The 13,000-nt window shown below is 40.8% G+C and overlaps 1 protein-coding gene across 5 annotated transcripts in view; it reads left to right on the top strand.

The window, feature by feature from the left end:
* Ppfibp2 (PPFIA binding protein 2) overlaps positions 1–13,000 on the top strand; it is a 137,543-nt gene that overhangs the window by 88,508 nt on the left and 36,035 nt on the right. For 3 of the 5 annotated variants that reach the window (XM_042691364.1, XM_042691365.1, XM_042691366.1), the window contains one exon: positions 7,475–7,606. In XM_042691364.1, the coding sequence (XP_042547298.1) occupies positions 7,475–7,606 (132 nt within the window). Of the gene's footprint in view, positions 1–3,831; positions 3,995–7,474; positions 7,607–13,000 lie in introns of those variants that run through there. The other 2 variants (XM_042691367.1, XM_042691368.1) reach the window with 2 other exon arrangements.

Raw genomic sequence — 13,000 nt, 5'->3', positions numbered from 1 at the left:
CTATCTCAACAATAGCTGGGCATGGTAGGGCACACTAGCTGTGTGGAAGGAGTAAGGGGATTACAGCCCCAACTGGCCTTAGCGAAAACATAAGCACCTATCCAAAATAATAATAATGAAAGCAAAAAGGGCTGGGGACATGCTTCAAGGGTAGAGTATCTACATAATAAGTAAGAAGCTCAAAGCCCAGTACCACCATTAAACAAATAAATAGACATTTCTCAAGAAATCTACAAATGGATTTGTAACAGGTAGATAGCCTGAGTTTGTTTTCATTGATCCAAGATAGTAGAGCTCAAAATGCAATGACTGTCATTCCTCTCTGGTCCTTAAGCTGGTATGGGCATTGTCCAGCTGCATGCTGGGGACATCAGAGCCTAGGGCTCAGAGTTGTATTTTAGGTATAGGCATGGACCAGAGACCTCCTCATGATGGCTCACACCACCCTGATAGCAAAATCTCTGCTTCACAGGGAAAGATTCCTCTGGGTCTGTTGGTGTATTTCTAAAGCTGCTGGCTTGAGCTGTCTGTAGTGAAGCTAGTTCCTTTGCAATGAGCCCCCTACTTCTAATCACTTGCCTCTTTCCATAGAGGTGATCCTCTCAGGGAAGGCACCAGGGCTTACAAATGATCAGAGGTTTTATACAGCTGGTGCCAGAGAGAGCATTTACAGAGACTGGCCAATTAGAGAGAGGGTCAACCCCAAGAACAGAAAGGATATTCAATGTAAAGGAAGGCAGGACAAGGTGATGTTGGAGAGGAAGATAGGCCACAAGCCTCCCTTTCTTTGGGAGGACACTACTCTACTGTGAAACTCCTTGGATAATAGTAGCTTGTGTTTCAAGTTCCCATCTGATCTAGAGCTCCAGGGTTTAGGCAGCATCGTTGTTCTGGATACCTTTCAGGTATGATGTGGGAAGTGGGACTTGTAGGAGGTTGAGAGTGAGTGGATATGAATTTCTATAGAGCAACAACTGGCCATTTCTCTGGAAAGGTCAATGAACCTGTGTTTCTTATAGAGAACCGCAATGACAATAAGGACTCTATGTTGACTAACTATTACCTTCTAGAGTTGTGAAATGATTAACAAGTTTTGTTAAAACACACTATTACACAGTAGCCAATATAAGTCAAGACACTGAGCAGAGAGTTATCGGACCTAGGAAATAGGCCTGTTACCTGACTGATAAAGGAGGTAATTTCATCTCAAAGAAAACATTATGCAGAAGAATGCTTGTGATTTGTCAGGTGCACACATCTATCTGAGGTGAGACACTTCAGTCATAAGTGAAGAAAATAGGCATTTCTAAATATTCCCTAAATCTCCTTCTGGAAGCTTGATGAGGAACAAATAACTAATTTAACTTATTTAGTGTTGGGGTCATTAGACTACAGTAAGACTCAACTAATACGTTACTATTATTCTTTATAGATAAAGGTCAAGGTTCAGAGAGATGAATCCCTTCAGTTAGTGGGGACTGAGTCTGGAATAAAACTCAAGTTGATTGTAAACACCATTCTCTGCAGAGTGTTACTCACAGGCCTGGCTTCCCAGCAAGACCCAGTCCTTTACTTCAAAGGGCAAAGGGACATATTTTTCCTTTCATGTCTTTCCATAGCCCATTCTTTCATTCTGGTTTCAGATTGCCAGGCTGGCTGCACTTCTCTGTTATTGGCCAGTAACTCCCTGGGTCATGTTCCACACTTTAAAATGGAGGTAATTGCTTCAAGATGTGCCCCCTTTAAGACGAGAGTAGATTGAAAGGCAAATTCTTTTTTATCAGCTCCAGTCAGAACCTGAGCTTTGGAAAAAGGAAATGGTGGGTTTCTCTGAGATGTAAACTTTTCTTTCATCTCTAAGAAAGACCATTTGTCTGTCTTTTGGAAGAGGTTAGTGATAGTGGAGAAATGAAAGGGGAGAATGATAATTCCATCCACTGTTGTTTTTTTTTTTTTTATCTAAAGCTTAAATATGCAGTTTCTTGGTCCAGTTTCTTGGTTCTGAGGCCAAGCCCTCCATGTCCCTTCCTATCTATTCTTGTCCTCTGTCCTTTAAAATACAAGCAATCTTGAAACAATAAGAAGAAGAAACAGAATTCTGCTTATGAAACATTGCTCCTTATCCTCAGCCTGCTACCTCCTCTTCCCATCATGTGAGCTCCAGGACTCCAGATACTCAGGTTCTCTCTGAGAAAGACCTTTAGGTTCCTACCCTAAAGGTCAGGATGTCTGAGAAAGGCAAGCCTTGCCAAGCAAAGATGTTGCTACTTAGACAAGTAAACTGCCTCTAGAAATGATTCAAGCCTTGGCAATGAGAGCTAGGGATCCAAGAATGTTTTGCAGAAGAAAAACTGCCAGCAAAGATGATAGCAAGGCAGGAGATCAGGAAAACCTAGCACAGGAAAGATGGAATGGCAAAGAGTAGTTTTCACTTGATTAATGAAGTAGAATTGGTAAAAGTGGAGAAGTATAAGTTGCATCTAAAGTTTGGACAGTGGATCCAGGAAGTGAAACTATTTCTGTGCCCTGCCCTATATAGGTGAAGGGCAGGAGCTAGGTTACAAAAACACACATTCACTGATTGAGAAGAGAGAGAGAGAGACACAGAGAGAGAGAGAGAGAGGAAAGATTTGGGGGGGCTGAAAGTGGTAACTGGAAGCTCATTCAAGGTCAAGAGAGTTTCTTTAGAATGCCAGAAATTTGATCTTGTTTATAGCCTGAGGAATGGGAGCTGATGGTAAGGGAGAGATTAAATGCCTGTCAGAGCGGATGATTGATGGCCCTACCCTAGACTTGCACAGAGCTTGGTGGGAACCTCTTTAAAGAGGGCAGAAGTGAGAGAGAGGCTAGAGCTATGTAAATGGGAGTCCTTCTGAGTTACCAGTTGGAAGGAGAATCAGAACCAGAAATCAGGAGCAAAGCCAAAGACTACTGGCTACCTAGTGGAGGTAACCCATGATTCATCCAGATGTGCGAGAATCTCTGAAGCATATAGAGATGGGAATGGCCAGAGGCAGGAAGGTCAGTCAGACGGGGAAGTTGAGGAAGGAATTCTGTGTATGCTTCTCATGTGTAATCTGGAAACATTGTGTATAATCTGGAAATAATTCTTAAAAGTCAGAGTACCTGTCAGAGAAGACAACAGTCTGTTATTGTGGTACTAAAGCCTGGAAAGGAGCCCTGTATTGGCTTTCCCTAAGACAGGGATTGAGATATGAATGAGATGATTCTAGGAAATTTAGAAGTACAACTTAAAGGCAGTGAATCATTTGCAGGTTTAAAAAAAATCTTTTCATTAAGTGCTAAGATAGGTTATTTGAAAAGAAGAAAGGACATCATAAGGTTTAAAGGTTGAGAAGAGTAAAGGTTCAGAGCAATCTCTGGAAGGAATCAGCGAGAGAAGGATACAAATTCTGCTAGGCTGCGTTGAGAGATAAGCTATAATTAAACAGTGTGAATTGGTGTTGAAATGATGTTCCTTAGCAATTTTCAGGACATGTGGAATAAAGATATAAACCAAAGACTGTAAGATTTGATTGAAATAGGCTCTGATAAACAGATTCCCATCAGATCTGGGGTAAGGGGCATTGGGCAGAGGACTGTTTTTCAATGTAGGTATTACTACAATTGAAATGACTAACCTTCAGGTATACAGTGGACAAGGAGACAACTACTGCTTAAGGGAGTTGATAAACCAGGAAAACAGGGAGTTATTGAGTAACTAGTGGCCACAGTAGAAATTAGAGGTTGAGTGAGCAAGTGGGACAGTTGAAAGGTCAAAAGAGTGTTGTCAGAGTAGAGAATTTCAGGGTTGAAGCTTTAGAAGCAGAGCACTCTCTGGATAAAGACCAAGACCAAGTTGTGGCTGAGAAGCTGAAGCAAAACCCTGGGAGCTGAGTTCAATGTGAAGTTGAGCAGGTCAATGAGTGGATGCTGAACAGAAAAGTCACTAAGAACAATGTGGAAGCTCCTGAGGAGAAGCCCAGCGCCTAAAGTAGGTAGACTAGCTGTTGCTCTGAAAACAAAAAGAAAGCGGGCGACTGTCTTAGTTCTAGGTATTTGGGGATGCTGCCTCATGACCAGGCAAATGTGGATGATTGATGGAGACAAAAAGTGCTGAAGTCCACGCTTTGTTCTGTAAGCCGGGTTTATAGGAGCAGAGTGTTCTCTATTTGAGATGATTGGGAAGAGCCTGACTGTTCACAGTCCAAGACACTGCTTGGAAGTAGATGGAGCAACTGAGGATATAGGGTAGTTAATTCCTAGCAAGTCATGCATATTAATGATTCTAGTGTGTAATAATATTCAGTGGTCTTGCTGAGTGGTGGGATGGGGAAATAGAACGGGATTGGGATAAGCCTGTTGAAGAGTGACAAATTTATTGAGTTCACAGACTGAAACTGTGGAACAGAACAAGGGAGGAATATTGTAAAAGGTAAAAATGAATCTAATAGATAGGGGAGAGCAGGTAAAAATGTTATTAGAAAACTATAATAATTGAAGAAATCTCAGGTTTTTAAACAAAATTTTTGTACATCCAACTGTAATGTCCACTTGGACTGTTAGTGTGACCAATTCAAACACTAACACGACTGGATGACTATTGAAACCAATTACAATATTCCCTTCTTTGGTTGGAACATTGGTGTGACCAGGTACAACCTGATAAAACAGCTGAGGAATTTTGGCAAGAATGGATGTAAAGTAGTTGATGTAGCTTTCAAGAGAGAGATATTCAGAGACTTCTTTGAATTCCACCAGTGAAATATCTTGAATATTAAGAAATAGTCAAAACTGTATCATACTTAAGTAACCAACAGTGCTTTTGTTTCCAACTGTCATGTCACTAGGTGTTGGCCTCTGGTAAGTGTTTAAAAACAAAGAGGTCTTATAGATTTTTTTTTCTTATAGATTTTACTTTGAAGTAATTGTTCTTATGGACCCTGATTTATGTAATTACTCCTTTTCTTCTTTGTACTGGCATGTAGGAAGCTCACATACACATACATTCCACAGTTTTCTATCATTTGTAACTCTAGCTTCAACTTCTTTTTTTCTAACAGCTTTAACTTTTATTATTCATTTTTAACTGGAAATACTTGTTTGAAAACTTCTTTAAATCATTGTTGGAACCAGGCAAGTAGATGAAGGAAAGAGACATATAGAGAATGATATGGGAGGGGGGGGAAGATGACAAGAGCAGAAGAGAACAGGTGTTATGGAAGGGGAGGAAGATTGCATCTTAAAAAATCCAGATACTTGGCATCAAGAGAAGTCATCGTTTCTATGTCTCTACACCTATAGAAGAACAGCTTCAGAACCTTGTGGCCTGCATAGCATTAGCATCAGTACCCCTAGTAAATAAAGAATAACAGGTGCTCAGTGAAACCTCAGTAGACATTTCCTGGGATTACTGTGAATATTTGTTGATTGCCTTTTTTCAATACTTTTTTCTGTTTCTTTAAAAATTCTTGAACGGGGAGCTGGGAAGGTGGCTCAGTGGTAGAGCGCTTACCTTGCACGCATGAGGCCCTGGGTTCAATTCCTCAGTACCACATAAGAAAAAAAATGAATTCTTGAATGGCCAGGCGCTGATGGCTCATGCCTGTAATCCTAGCTACTCAGGGGGCTGAGATCTGAGGATCACAGTTCAAAGCCAGCCTGGGCAGGAAAGTCCATGAGACTCTTATCTCCAATAAGCCACTAGAAAACCGGAAGTGGTGCTGTGGTTCAAGCAATAGAGCACTCCCCTTGAGCTGAAGAGCCCAGGGACAGTGCCTACACCCAGAGTTCAAGCCCTATGACTGACCAAAAAAAAAAAAAAAAAATCAACATTTTTTTTTTCTGTGCTTAGGAAACATTGTGATACATTAGACAGAAATGAGTTCTGGAGCCAAAGCTGCCTTGATCTGGAAACTAACTCTACTCATGATTAGTGTGTATCATTGACCAGAAGATTTCCTTACCCTCTCAGGACCTGTTTACTCATCTGTAGAACTTGGATGCTAATCCCTGGGAGGGTTTATTAGGAAAATGTATAGAAAGGCATCCACCAGTGTCTAGATCAGCAGAGGCAACCAACAAATTCAAGTTCTCTGTTCCATTGTACACACTTATTTGTCTGACTCCTTGTGGCCAAGGAGCCTGCAGTTCTGGTGCCCTATCATGCTGCCCTTGCCTTGTCAGCCAACTTCAAATCTGGCTGGACCAGAAGGGACTGGATGCCTTGGCCCAGGGGTCAGGGAGCTCATTATGCTGAGTTGATGTACTTGAAGATAGCCATCACCCTCAGATTGATAGTTTATCACCAACTTTTCCAAGAACTGGCAGTAAAACTCTCTGGCCTGTGTGGTTTGATTTATGATCTGAGGACAGTTCTAAATCTCTGAAATCAGAGCTATTGGGTTGGAATGTAGAGTTCAACATTCATATGCACAGGTTGCATAACCCAGGAAGATACAAAATATTCAGACCATATCAGTATATTGTGTCTTTTCCATCTGCATTTTTGGTCTGTTACTCTCTATTTGTCATGTGCATTCTGTGTTAGGACCTGGGTAGCCAAAGTCTACCTTTTGCCTAGATTTTGGCCATCAGAGAATCATCACTCTTGGCAAATGGAAAAATGCATCGCCCTAAATTTTGAGAAGCCCTTCTGGTTATGTAGATCTTTCCTACTACCTAGTACCCCTCCACAAGTGTCTTCTCTGTATCATTCTTATATTCCAAATACAAATGTTTAGTAAGCATGTATATTTATATCAGGTTTGGTATCAAGGGTCTGAGATCTCTGATTGAAGTCAGTCACTGTTAGAGAGATTATAGATTACTAATAATAACCTGCCTGATCTCCCCTCACAATCAGGAAGGAATAATATTCTTGTGTATAACTCACAGTGGCCAAATTATAATTCTGGTAAAGATCTGAAAATATCCATCTAACACACTAATAACATTCCTATATTACCATCCAAATACTACTCATTGAACATCCACTTTACATCCTGACTTCCATCTGGGTCCATTGTAATGCAGTCTTACATTGAGATATGTGGACTGAGCATTAATTGTACCCTGGATGTGTTAACCTAAGCTATTTTGTGTGTGTTCTGGTAGAGAGAACTTGATGCTCTGCCTTAAAAGTAGAGCTGGAGAATGTTGGTTCTTTGAGGATATTCATTCATTTCATCAGTTTGGAAATAGTAAACAATTATCTTATGAGGGAAGGTGTTTTTTGAGATATGTAGTTTGTCTTTCAATGCAGAGTGGCTATCAACAACTGTGCTATCTCTGAGTGATCCAGAGTCAGTTCAGGCCCATCCGTGACAGATGTGTGGCTCTTTTGCAGCATTCTTCATACATTCTTTGCTGTGCAGAACACAACTCAGATAATGGCTTCTGTGCTATATATGATGCTGTAGCTGTCCTTGTTGCCATGGTGGTTTATGGTTTTTAAGATCTGTTTCTCTTATAGGAGCTGCTAAGTCGTACATCTCTTGAGACCCAGAAGCTTGATCTAATGACTGAAGTATCTGAGTTGAAGCTGAAGTTAGTTGGCATGGAGAAGGAGCAAAGAGAGCAAGAGGAAAAGCAGAGAAAAGCAGAGGTAAATGTGGTACACAAACTCTGGTGGGTGGGAAAACCTTCACTACTGTAAGCTCAAACCTATGGGACAAAGCTGTCCTAGTATGGACCCAGGCCATCTGGTCAGCCCTAATCCTGGCAGCCGCTAGGTGCCAGAAATACTTATGCACTGGAGACACAATGATCGGCTAATACCAAGTTATCAGGTTTTGCTGTGGCTGCAATGTTCAAACCACCCAGTTTTGGCTCTAAGGCTTTATTTTTTTCTCAAAGTGCTGACAAGGATGGAAAAGGGAAGCAGAAATAAGGAAAGTTTCAAACAAACGTGGAGGACACAGATCTTCTGTGAGAATTCAATGCACTGGGTAGTATCAGCCTTCCAGTAGGCTATCACTTTATCCAAGTAATCTGGAGGTGTGTGTGTGTGTGTGTGTGTGTGTGTGTGTGTGTGTGTGTGTGTGTGTGTGTACTTTGTGGTGAGGGCACACACTGGTACTGGGGCTTGAACTCACGGCCTCATCTAACTCAGCTGTTTTGCTTGCTTAGGGGTAGGGCTCTACCATTTGAATCATGCTCCCATTTCTAACTTTTTGCTGGTTAATGGGAGAGAAATGTCACAAGGACTTGGCTGCCCAGGTTGGCTCTAAACTGTGATCCTCAGATCTCAGCCTCATATATAGCTAGGCTTATAGACATGAGTCATTGGTACCTCACTAGAGACATTTTTGACGTGTATTCTTTTGAAGAGGTGGAATCTTTTTTTAAATTATTTTATTGTTAAGGTGTTGTACAGAGGGATTACAGTTACATGAGTACATTACTTGTCGATCATTGTACCCCTTCCTTTCCTTGTTGTTGTTCCACTGTCCCTTCCCCCCCACCTCCCATACTCCTACTCCTCTCCCCCTCGCTGCCTGAAGTTGTAAAGATCGTTTCCAATATACTGTCCTGTGGGTATTCTTGTTGCAATGGGTCATCTTGTGTCCTTGTTTCAGTGTTTTATTATTCCCCTTCTCCTCCCCAGATTAGACATATGTATATACAAGATGCAGGGTACCAAAATCAAATACAGTGACAACAAGGGATATGCCATAGGGGAAAGAACATATAAAGGAAACAACAACAACCAAAAATAAAATCACATGGTACATTTAACACAATAACAATGGAGATTCAGTGTTGTTTTGCTCCTGATGGCTCATGCAGGTGAGCCCATGCACATGCCCTTTCCAAAAGAATGTTTTCTTGATTTTGTTCCATTTTCTATAGGTACTTAGAGAATTTAGGCTTAGAGCTCCTTTACTTGAGAGCAAGCAGGGTGTTTTGACCTTGAAGTATCTGGAATGGTGAGATGTGAAAGATAAGTTGTAGGTTTAGAAACACCTCTACTCACTTACTGACCGTTCTGCTCACTAACACTCTAAACTTGGACAAATTTGTTACTTATTCTCTGTGAATTTCATTTTTTTAATCTTTAAAATGGGTAGAATGGTAGGGACCAAATAAAACTTTTAAGAATTAAGCACTTCTCATAGTGTTCTGCATTTTGTGGATATTTAGTTTATCTTCATCTCCCCCTGTTTAGGCATTTCAAAATTCAAAATATGAATATTGTTCCTTTCGGATAAGTGCCAGGATTATTTGCATAGATACCTGTCATATTTCGGTTTGCTAGAGAAATACTAGTGGCCAGTTCTTACATGGGGGCACATTCCTTCTATTGCTCTTGCAAATGCACTTCTTAGTAGAAAATAGTGTTGCTGAAAGGAAGGCCTTTCCCTTGGGGGGAGAGCGATAGCTTCCATTGATGATAGTGCAGTTCCATTAGATCTTCAGCGCTCACCTGAGCTCAGCTACTCACTAGCTTTTGTGTTCCTGGCCACATGATTTAACCTCACAAGTCTCTGTTTCTTCCTCTATTGGACATGGCTAGTGATACTTGCTACTTTTTCATTGTTCCAAAGAGTAAATGAGGTCTTGTGCATGCAGCCCTTAGCTTACTGTGTAATAGCGGGCTCTTATGGGTAACTCCCTGGTTGTGTTATTAAGCATAGTAGAAATGGAAATGTATACTTAGATATGTCATTAACACACTGTGAAGGTCAGACAGGTCATACAGACCAGTCTGTGTGAAGTATAAACTGAATAGACCATTTCTTAAATAATCTAAGGCAAACCATTGACTTTTCTCCTGGTTTAGTCATTTTACCAATGCTCTAAGATGTGATTACATGTGAGCATATTAGGTCTTTGGAGGCAGAGTTCACAAAGCTCTGGGAGAAGGCTCAGTAGCAGAGACTCAGCTCAAAACCACGTATATAACAAAAACAGGAAGGAAAGAAAATTTTGTGTCACAGCTTGATAAACAAGAGTTAGTGTCCATTATGACTGGACCCAGGAAGTATCACAGGATCACTAAACATCTGCCTTACTATATCACTTGGTCCTTATTCTCAGGAAGGCCAGTGATAAAGACGGCTGTCTGTAGTTGTATACACATATCCTGCTGGTCTGGCAGCTTTTAAAGAGATTCTCTTCCTCAAAGAATCCAACAAAATCCCCAGGTTGGCATCTCCTTCAGTCAGTTGAGTCATGTGCCTGCACACAACACTCTCGGGATCACACATGTAGTGTTTGGGAGTGACAGTCCGTCTGTGGAAGAAAGCAGTTAGTGCTGAGCCACAACAACTCAGTCCCTTTGCAAGGATTATATTAGGAAGGAGAGCTCCTGCTTCTTGGATGTAGGCCCCTAGAACAATTGCTTTCATTTCCCTGGTCCTCTTCTTTCTTAACCTCCCTTGCTTCCTCCCATCCCTTCTCTCCCTCTATCCCTCCTCTTTCCTGAAGGATTGTTTTTATGTCTGTGTTGTTATTTTTCAAGAGGCAGCTCATGCATGAGGTAACATAGATCCTGAGCTTCTGACCTCCCTCCTATCAGCTGTCAGCCCTTCCCTGTTGCTAGTACAAATATTAGGTTTCCATGTGGAGGAATTTGGTAGGCTTTGAAACCTGTGCTAATCGGTGAACAGCCACATGACCTGAAATAAATTCTTCATTCTTGTAATTGAGCATTCTTTTGGCTAATATGCCCAAGACCTCTGCCACTCTTTTTAGCTCTCTGGAGCACCCTTAAACCACACTGTTGTCACATGATGGAAATGTTTATTCTGAGTGAGACATTTTGCTAGCTCAGGTCACCTGAGGTTGTAATTGCCTGCAAAAGAATGGAATGTTATTTCCCTTCCTAAAGTGGGTATATTTTGTGTTTTTTTTTCCCCAGTGAATGTATGTAGCCCAAGGACTGATGGTTGTTAGATAGCCAGATCTGAAATACACCTCCTATTTTAGTGACCTTTTTGTCACTATTATAAAATGCCTGAGCAAATCACCTTAAAGGAGGAAAGATTTACTTTGGCTCCCAGTTTCAGTGGTTTCTGTGTGTGACCAGCTGGCTCCATTGCAAAGGACCTGTGGTGAGCTAGAGCATTGTAGTAGCTAGAGCACGTGACAGAGCGGGCTGCTTATCTCTTTTCAAACCTGAAGCTAAGAGATTGGAAGGGGCTTTAGTGCAAGGGACAGGCTTACGCCAACCATACCCCTCCTCCTAGTTTCTATCATCTTTCAATAGCCTATCTAATTATGAATCTATCAATGCTTTAATCCATTGATGAAGTCAGTCCTCACGGTCCAATCACCTCCCCAAATCCTATCATGTACTGGCAAAAAAAAAAAAAAAAAAAAAAAGCCTTTAATCCATGAGCCTTCTGGGGAATTCTAGTTTCAGCCTAGTTTAGATTTTATCCTTAAATTCTATCTTATGTTTAAACGAAGACAAAAAGAGGCTACTGTTAATAAGAACACTACAGGTTGCTCCTTTTGCTCTATTCTAATTAGACCTAAGCCATTGTGCTGTTCCTATCATGAGTTGTGGACATGATTACTGGAGGCCCTTCGGTAAGACCTGAGGACTTGGAGGTAGGCTTTCTTGGCAGCCAGTCTTGCTCAGGAGTTGGTTGGCAGTGGTCCCTATGAGATGTGGTGAACACTGGCTTCCTGTTTGCTTGACCTTTTCCTGTCATCCTTCTGCAATGGTTTGGAATCATGGCAGTGTACCCAAGATTAAATCAATTAGACTTACTCCTGAAAAGCAGGATTGCAGAAGTATGATTGACATGGGAAGGACACAGCAGAATTAGGATGATTGGATGTGAAAGAAAGATCTAGAGTAAAGGAATCTAGATCAAATACATTTTAAAGGCCTATTGATCAGAAGGATCTTGGAGAAGGGCTTCCCTGTGCACTAGAGCTTCAGGGAGCCTGCAGCTGGGTCTTGTTGGGAAACCAGGTGGGTTCTGAGAATAATTCCCAGAGAAGCTTAAGAGGAGTAGGATCTAAGACATGCCAGTTGTGGAGTGATCTCAGTGGAGCGGGGATTTATATGAACAAGGAGACAACTGGAAAGAATCTTTGGGATTTCTTAGCAGAACATGGAGTATCTTGCAACATACTTATTTCCTCCTGTGGTCTGGATCTTTGTAGAGAGGGATTCTGATTTCTGAACTGGAATGAGAATGATGTCTTTAGACCACAAAATGAAGGCTGAGAATGCTTTATTTGCTTAGAGATGAGCTGACAGGCTGAGGAGAGCTTTATAATTTTTGTTATCATTTTCTTAATTTGTCTTTTCATTAGCATTTGCAATATACTCCATATATATGTATATATGTATATATATATATGCTCAATATGTCAAAAATACAAAAGGATTTATAACAAAAGGTATCCTGTATACCTGACCTTCAGCCAGCAGTCAGGAATCAATGCCATCAATTTATTTATTTTCCTTTCAGAGTTGTCTTATGCATGGCCAGGCAAATTCATGTTCTCTCTCTCTCTCTCTCTCTCTCTCTCTCTCTTATTTTTGTCAAATTTATAAAATAGGCTTTTTCTTTTAAAAAAAAAAAAATGTACCAGTGCCAGAGCTTTTAACATACCAAGTACAGTAAAAACAAAACAAAACACTTCCTTGTTCATATTTACATCTATATATTTTCCACTCTTCTGACTATGTCATAATGCATTTAACCAGTTCTCTTTTGATGGGCATTTAAATTTTCCCCAAGATACTGCTACTAATTACAGATGATGCTATGGTAAATAACTTTACACAGGCATGAGGATTGATATGGAGTAGATGAGTCAAGGGTACATGCATTTAAAATTGTGATATATTTCCAAATTGCCCTCTACAGAGCATAGAGGTTACATACCCAGAGTGTAGGGGAGAAGAGGGCTGGGCTAGTATTAAACTCAGCATGAAGGAAGAGAGAAAGAACTAAAGATAATTGTGAACAAGTTTAACAGGTCAGAAGGGGTAGGAAAGACTGTGATTATGGGAGGTACTCAATATTTCAAA

The sequence above is a fragment of the Dipodomys spectabilis genome, unplaced genomic scaffold, assembly GCF_019054845.1.
Source record: "Dipodomys spectabilis isolate Male_0828 unplaced genomic scaffold, ASM1905484v1 ptg000145l, whole genome shotgun sequence".
NCBI lineage: Eukaryota > Metazoa > Chordata > Mammalia > Rodentia > Heteromyidae > Dipodomys > Dipodomys spectabilis.
This window is presented reverse-complemented; position numbering and strand designations above follow the sequence as displayed.